Source organism: Camelus dromedarius, chromosome 16, assembly GCF_036321535.1.
Source record: "Camelus dromedarius isolate mCamDro1 chromosome 16, mCamDro1.pat, whole genome shotgun sequence".
NCBI classification, from domain to species: domain Eukaryota; kingdom Metazoa; phylum Chordata; class Mammalia; order Artiodactyla; family Camelidae; genus Camelus; species Camelus dromedarius.
The window spans coordinates 25,997,074-26,004,974 of record NC_087451.1 but is presented as its reverse complement, the minus strand read 5'-3'; the positions used below and the strand labels follow the sequence as shown (position 1 = coordinate 26,004,974).

Below are 7,901 nucleotides of genomic sequence, written 5' to 3'. Positions count from 1 at the left end.
ACCTGCTGCTCCCAGAGCACACGCCCCACCCCTCCGTGCCCCGGGCCATGCCCCGCCCCCTGCAAGGCACCTCAGCAGTGCCGCCCCCCAGGCTGCCCCCACTCTGGGCTCATGCAGCACTCGGGCCCTGCTCCCACCTCGGAGTGACCACGCTGTCACTCGACGGCAAGCCACCAGGAGAGAGGCCAGGCCCTGACACCCATGTCACCGACACCTAGCACAGTGCCCTGTGTCCTCGGAGTAGAAGGCGCACAGTCGGCCTGCTCACCTGTGACCCAGAAGTGTGTACGTACCTGCTCTGAATTGGCTGTGATGGGGCCAGTCACACTCAGAGCCGGGGCCTGAGGCGCAGAGTAGGAGCCGGCACTCGTCTTCGGCTGCGACTGGGACCTGGGCATGGTAGCAGCTGGGTCCACCTCCGGGACGCTCTGTGCGGCAACAGCAAAGCCTTCTGTTCACCGGGCCTCCCACCCACCGCTGGCCTGACACCTACCCGGCACTCCCCTCCCGGGGCTGCACGTCCCACCCGGCCATCTGCAGAGCCCAGGTCACAGTCCCACTGCTAGGACCACCTCAGAATCCGAGTGGAGGGGCTGCTATGAAGTTTTGCTAGTCAGGAATCCTTACTTGGTGACAAAAGATGACTTTTTGGCCTTTACAAGGAGACTAGTACAAACAGTAATTACACAACTTACCGAATGCTGTTCGTACACAGAGCACTGCTCTGTGTCAGCCGGTGCTCTGGAGGGCTCACCCCAAAACAAGACTTGGGAAGTGCAATTCCCTGCATGGCTCTGTCCTTCCCGCCCTCCCCACTTCAGAGATGGCAAACGGCCAGCCCGTGGCGGGCGAGCGGGGCGGGTACTTCCCAGACCCCAAGCTGCCGGCCTCCCCACGAGAGGATGGACAGCCCTGCCTGTGCACCTTTCACTTTGAAGCAGGGCTGCAGCGATGTGAGCGAGGCTGTGGGAGGCCTGAGCGGGCTCTCCCCAGGCTTTGAATCCCGAGGCTGACGGGATTCCAGGGTGTCTGGATTGGTGCTGACCCTCTCAGCTCAGATGGAAGTTTCCGTCCATTTGAGCTGCACGGTGAAACGCCTGGAAGGTGCCCCTTGCCCTGTGGCCGGGGATGCTGTGAGGGCACCCGCACACCAGACCCGGCTCTGAAGGGCAGTGCGGAGGCCCTCCCAGGATGGCTCCGCCAAGCAGACATTTCCCTGAGAGTAACTGCACCGACTCGTCTTTATCTTCTTCCAGAGTCGGGGAGCAACGGTGGGGGGGGGGCACTCCCGCCACGTAACCGCCTGCCAGCTGTCTCGCTCCTGCACTGCACACCCCCACCCCGGCTCCACTATTAAAAAGAAACACCCTGGAGCTTCAAGAAAGCTGGTGAGAAGCCGAACAGTTCAAACGGGGCGGCCGCAGGGGGCCCGTGACAGGCGCTGGGGAGGCTCACCCGCTGCGGGGTGTGTATAGGAGACAGCGCGTCCAGGTCTGCGGTGGGGAACTCCACGCCCTTCCGCTTCAGCTCCTCGTACGTGTGCACGACGCCCGTGAGGTCGGGGCTGCTCCGAAAGGCATCGGCCCATGCCTGGGGGGAAAGGGGGCCAGTGAGGGAGCGCCTAGGGGGCACAGTGCTCTGACAAGCCTCCACACCATCCTGCACGTGGCGCTTCCCTGAGAGGAGCCGGGAAGCAGCACCTTGGCACCCAGGCTCAGCCTGCAGAGCAGAGCATCCCTCTCCCAGGAGATTAACGCCTGGCAACATCGGATTGGAGGGCCTGCGAAGCTGTGCCGGCAGGACGTGTGAGGGCAGGAGCAGGCGGCCTCCACCCTCTGCTCAGCCCAGCAGGAGGAGCCCCGGGCAGACAGAGCAGATGAGTCAGCCGGAGCGGAGACGCCCGCCCGTCTGCCGACGGGCGAGGTGACTGCCCACAGCACCTGCCTCCATGCCCGCAAGGAAAAGCCCACCGGAAAGCGTGCCCACTAGGTCCCTAAATAAAACAACAGAGAGGAGAGAACAAACACTCCCACAGACGGCCACTTGTCGATCCATGAAACTGCTAACATCTTTAAAAAATTCTGTTCTTCGGAAGTTACAGGACGTATCGAAAAAAGCTGCGCATCCCAAGGGCCCCCGCCACACGCCCAGAGGAGAGGGCGGCGCCGCTCCCGCAGTTCTGCCGCTGTCACAGGTGTGGCTGCCTCCCGCCTCCCTGGGCACAGACACCCTGCCTCTAAGCAGCGGACCACCTGACGTGACAAGGTCAGTTTCCAAAAAGCCTCGTTCACCCGCTCCTCCTGCTTCAGCATCTCACCACAGACCCTGCCGTAGGCCGGCTTCCCTGGTCCACCTGTCCAACCTGCCCACCCGGGGCTGAACGCCACGGCAGGACAGCCCTCCTGGCCGACCCCTCTTCCTGGATGGGCCCCAGGGGAGCGCCCAGAGCCCCACCCTCCACCAGCTGCGCCCCCCAACCCGAGATCCAGCTGAGTCCCGCGACCACAGCTCCAAAATGTGCCAGCATTTCATTTAGGGTCTAAACTTTGGAGTCTAAGACCAGTTTCCCGGCCCACTGTGGGAGGCTGGGGAGAAAAAGCGTGACAGAAGCTTCCTGCTTTTCTTTCTTCTTTTCTCCCCCTCCCTTTATTTCTATGGGGCGACAAAGAGCTCAAGGGGACCCTGGGGAGCCTGCCTTGTCAGGACAGACGCCCCCTTGGCCCGGGCAGCCGGAGTTGGCATCTGTCATTTAACCGACCAGGCAGCGTTGGTTAACGGCCTCCCTCCCCTCCTGTTCCCGTTCGGGACCCCTGTGCCGTCTGGTGCGGGGCTGTCAGCGGACCGTGCACTCCCTGCTGAAGGCTATGATGCGGGGGAAGCAGAGATGCCGCCATGGGCCTCCAGCTCCTTCCTGGGACGGTGCCCACAGCTGGGCCCTGGCCTCTGCCGGGCTGGGTCTCGCCTGGCATAGAGGAGGCAGTTCGTCCGCGTTTGTCCAGTCAGGCTGAACACGTTCTCATGGTTACTCAGCGTCCTAACCGTCCAGCTTCAGGAGCAGAGGAGGACGGCCACACGGGCTGAGGTGACAGTGACAACATGGGAGCCCCCTAGACTGCTGGCCCGGCTGAGTCAAGGCTGTACTCCAGGGCCGGGCCTCTGCTGGCCCGGTCGTCCCTGGTCCCCGACCTGAAGCCAGGGAGTGGCAGACGGGTGCTGGCAAGCTGCCCGTTGGAAAGCAGAGGGTCCGTCCGGGAGCGAGCGGTCAGCAGTGGAGCATCCACCCCGCTGCCCAGTCCCTCCCCCTTCCTGCCTGAGCCCCGGAGTCAGGGGCTGGGAGACCCAGAGGAAGTTCCGAGGGGAGAGAGTCGTGCTTTCGTCCTTGGCCTGCACACCAAAGCCCACACTAAAACCTCATGCAAATGTGCACCACTTACTTCCCTGCTCCTCAAGTTTCAAATCATCAAATTTCAGATCAATAAGTAATTGCTGACTTAAACTAGGGGTTCTGTTCTTTGGACAAAAAGAGGCTCTGGCATGTCCTGCTGATGCTCTGGGACCAGACTTCCGTCCCCAGAGTTGGGGTCTCCGGGCACTGCCCTCCCCAGGATCTCCGCGGGCCCGGCCGCCTGGTCCCCACCACCCCTTCTTCACGCTGTTGGCGAACTGCACTCATCCTTCGTTACGGGTAACAGTGACCTCCTGACCACGGCTCTATGCTCCAGACCGCGCAGGTTTGTGCAGACGTGCCCAGAGACTGCAGGCGTTTGCCCACCCAGGCTGTGGGGCAGCCTTTCAGGCAAAGGGCGCAGGAGAAAGAACAGCCAGAGCCCGCAGCTGCCCGGCTCCCCAGCCCCATGCCTCAGCCCGGGGTCCCCCCTCCCCTCAGCTCCCGCGGGCCCTGGTCTCTCCTCTCCACGGCACAGCCCTTGTCGGCAGGGGCTGAGAGACGGTCACCGTGCCCCACCACCTGCAGGACACAGCGCAGCCTCCTCTCCTGCCTGCGACACCTGCACCCCTCAGCACACCAGGGCCTGGCTCCACGTTCCTCCACACCCTCCGCTCTCCTTGGGAAGGTCTGCAGCTGAATCCCCTGCTCCTGAGGCTGGAACTCCCTCTGACCAACGGAACACGACAGAAACCGTGACACGTGGCTCCACAATGCGGCCCTAAAAGGCGCTGCAGCGTCACCCTCACTCTGGGCACCTGCTGCCATGTTACAAGGACACTCAAGAGACCACATGGTGAGACACTCAGGCCTCCTGCCAACAGCCTTTTGGGGGGCCCCCTGGGTGTGGCTCCTCTGGCCGTGGCCGGGCCTTCAGATGAGGCAGCCCGGACGACGCCCTGACGCAACCTCAGGAGAACCACCCAGCAGAGCTGTTCCTGGACACCTGCTCCCTGGACGCTAAGAGACGATACACGTTTGCTGCGGAAGTGCTGAGTTTGGGGCCGTCCATCACAGAGCCAGCGACAATGGACGCGTCCCGAGTGCCGGCCGCCCTCTGGGGGTGGAGGGCCTCTACCCACACTGCTCTCTGCCTGCCCTCCTGACCTCTGCCCTCCCACCCAGCTGGTCAGCCTACAGGGGCCAAGAGAAGAGCCACGTCCTCAGGGAACCCTGACCACCCCGCCCCGCCCTGTGGTGCGGCCCCTGCACGTGCCTTTGCACAGCTCCTCCCACTGCACGGCGGCCCTGGTGGCTCAGAGGCCTGTCCCCTGTGGGCAGCGAGGGCCAGGCGCCCAGAAAACACCAGCAGTGGCCTGTCACCTGGCTGGACAGCCACCGCTGAGGGCTTTACCCCAGTGGGGTAATGATAGAAAGTCAGAATGTCTCAGGGACAGACTGAGAGTTCAAAATTTGTAGGTACTGACAGGCGTATGCAGAATAGACAAACAAGATTATACTGTGTAGCACAGGGAAATACATACAAGATCTCGTGGTAGCTCACAGCGAAAAAGAACGTGGCAACGAACGTCTGTACGTTCATGTGTAACTGAAAAATTGTGCCCGACACTGGAATTTGACCCAATGCTGTAAACTGACTATAACTCAATAAAAAAAAGTTTAAAAAAAAAAGAATGTCTCAACAGGGATTTAAACCCAGAAGCCTCCATTCTTTCCTCCAAATGATGGGAAAGCGTGAGGACCCTCTGAGAGGAGGCCACACCTGAGCAGCCTCCGCGTGGGACGTGGCCGAGCCACCCACCTGGATGAGGGCAAGCACCTTGTCCTGTACGATGGTGGGGGGGTTGTTCTTGGGGGAGATGGTCTTGACCAGAACGCTGTCGATGAAATCTCGGTTGGCCACGAGGACGTGGAAGCGGTGGCCACAGTTCTTCACGCACGTCTCCAGCACCTGACGCGGGAGGAACGGAGAGAGGGGTCAGCACCGGGAGTCCCTCCCAGGAGCAGCTGGTTCTCGGCACCCCCTCCTCCTCCTGGAGGCCATTCCGACGTCTCCTCCAGAGTCAGACCCAGAGGGCACAGGCGTCCCCACATGGCCTCATCCAGGAAGACAGTGGCTCCTTGCTGACTGGGGTACCAGCTCTGCACAAGGAGGAGGCTGGTGCTTCAGTGGGGCCAACATGAGCGTTTAAGTCCTGGCTCCAGGCCTCCCTACATGAGGGAGCAAACACACTCTCACGCCCCACGGCCCCCACACCTGCTGCTGCAGCCACGGCAGCAGGCCAAGGATCCTCACCCCGGTGTGGTCGGTGCGCCGCGAAGGCCCACGTTCAATTCAGACCCTGCCCCTCCGCCCTTCCCTGGAAAAGTAAGTTACACAGGCCTCAGCCACACAGGAAAGTGAGGCGCTCGTGGGTCCTGGCCGGACGGCCGGTGTGGACTCGCAGCTCGGGCCCACGGCTTTCTGCCTGAAGGGCCCAGGGCCGTCCGTCTGAGCCAGCTTCTCCTGCTGAAAGTGGGGCCTGTGCCCCGAGGCAGGACTGCAGTCAGGGTGCGAGTGTGTCTGCAACACAGGCCTGCTGTCCTCACAGCCCGGTGCGGGGGGGGGGGGGTCCTGGGATCCAGGGGGACCACTGGACGGAGCCTCGGGCCTCGCAGGTGGCTCTCTGCAAATCCAGCCCCAGGCTGGCACCGCCAATGCCACGTCCCCTAGTGGGGACTGCCTCCGGGGAACGACGTCACCAGCAAAGGGGACACTGCTGACAGCTCCACATATCCTCTGCCCTAATTAGCTGACCATTGGTGACCTGGGGAGCCATTCCTCGGGGCTGGGGTCACACGATGGGGCTCTACCTGGGCAAAGCAGGGCCACGTAAATCCCTAACAGTGACGCAACTGAAGGAGACCTCACGGCTGACCCGGGAGAGACTCTCACATTGCATGTGATTTCACTCCATCCTCAACACTCATAGATTCTCTTTAAGTAGAGGTTGTCATCCCGTTTTTTTAGAGTTAAGAGGCTTGGAAAGCTGGAGAAACTGGTGTCGGTACAAATGCTGGCTGGACCAAAAATAGGAGGGGGCCTCCTCGGAGCCGCACCAGGCACAGGGCCTGCCCTCCTCCTCCTCTGACAGGCAACCTTTGCTCGATTCCTGTTGCCTCACATGGTCCCTGAAACACCCCGGACAGTTAGTGGGGCCACAGAGCCAGCAGAGCCAGAGATGCAAAGCCCCCCACAGCTGGCAAGGCCCACTGCAGGCTGCTCGGGGGAAAGGCAGCTCTGCCCCTGCAGCTGCAGGGTCTGGGACGTGGTGGGAATTTTCCGGAATGGAGTCATGCTCGCAGAGTAGTCAAGGGACGCCTCCAAGCAACCAGAAATACAGGAAAGCCTGAGTAGGCAGCCCCTCAGAGCCCCGAGCAGCTCCTGTCTGGAAAAACCCAGGCAGTCTTGGTGGGGACAGATGCGGAGTCAGGAAAGCCCCACCAGAAGCGGGGGCAGTGAGATCAACTGACAGGGAGAACGAAGACCCAGGTGGAAGAGCGGTGCCAGCAGACATGTGCCCGCGAGTGCCAGGCTGGGCCTGCAGTGGAGGAAAAACGGGTCTGCACGTCTCACGGGTCTCCCAAAGGCATCGTGGGATTTGCAGCAAAGACCTGACCACGTTGAAATAAACATATACTTAGGAATAAATCTAACCAAGATGAAAGATCTGTGCTCTGAAAATTACCAGACATTGATAGAAGAAATTAAAGAAGACAAAAGTAAATGGAAAGGAATCCCACATTCTTGGGTCAGAAGGATTAATACTGTTAAAATGTCCACAGTACCCAAAGCCATCCACAGATTTCACAGAAACAGAAAAAAAATCCTAAAACTCGTAAGAAACTATAAACGGCCCCGAACAGCCAAAACAATCCTGAGAAAGAGAAACAAAGCTGGAAGCAGCACACGTTCTGATTTCAAACTACATTACAAAGTTATAGGAATCAAAACAGTGTGCCGGTGACATAAAAACAGACAAACAGACCGGTGGAACAGAACTAAATAGGGCCCAGAAATAAAACCTCACACATATGGTCAACCAACATTTGCCAAGGGAGCCCAGAATACGCAGTGGAGGAAAACAGTCTCTTCACCAAATGATGTTGGGAAAACTAGACATTCGCACGCAGAAGAATGAAGCTGGACCCCTCTCTGATAGCTCTCACAAAAATGAACTCGAAATGGATGAAGGACTTAAAGGTAAGACCTGAAACTATCAAACCCCTAGAAGAAAATGTAGGGAAAGGCTCCCTGACTTGGGTCTTGGCAGCGGTTTTCTGTATTTGACACCCAACGCACCAGCGATAAAAACACGAACAAGTGGGGCTCCGTCAAACTAAAAAGCTTCTGCACAGCACAGGAAACAGTCGGCAGAATAAAAAGACAACCTACGGAATGGGAGAGAGCATTTGCAAACCATCTGTCTGACGGGGGGTTAGCATCCCAAATACA

The 7,901-nt window shown here is 59.7% G+C and overlaps 1 protein-coding gene across 5 annotated transcripts in view; it reads right to left on the bottom strand.

The window, feature by feature from the left end:
• The window catches only part of TOM1L2 (target of myb1 like 2 membrane trafficking protein), a 69,496-nt gene that overhangs the window by 22,119 nt on the left and 39,476 nt on the right, over positions 1–7,901 (bottom strand). For all 5 annotated transcript variants that reach the window (XM_064494829.1, XM_064494830.1, XM_064494832.1 and 2 more), the window contains exons 4-6: positions 5,208–5,357; positions 1,456–1,590; positions 294–428 (exon numbers count right to left, since the gene is read on the bottom strand). In XM_064494829.1, the coding sequence (XP_064350899.1) occupies positions 294–428; positions 1,456–1,590; positions 5,208–5,357 (420 nt within the window). The remainder of the gene's footprint in view (positions 1–293; positions 429–1,455; positions 1,591–5,207; positions 5,358–7,901) is intronic.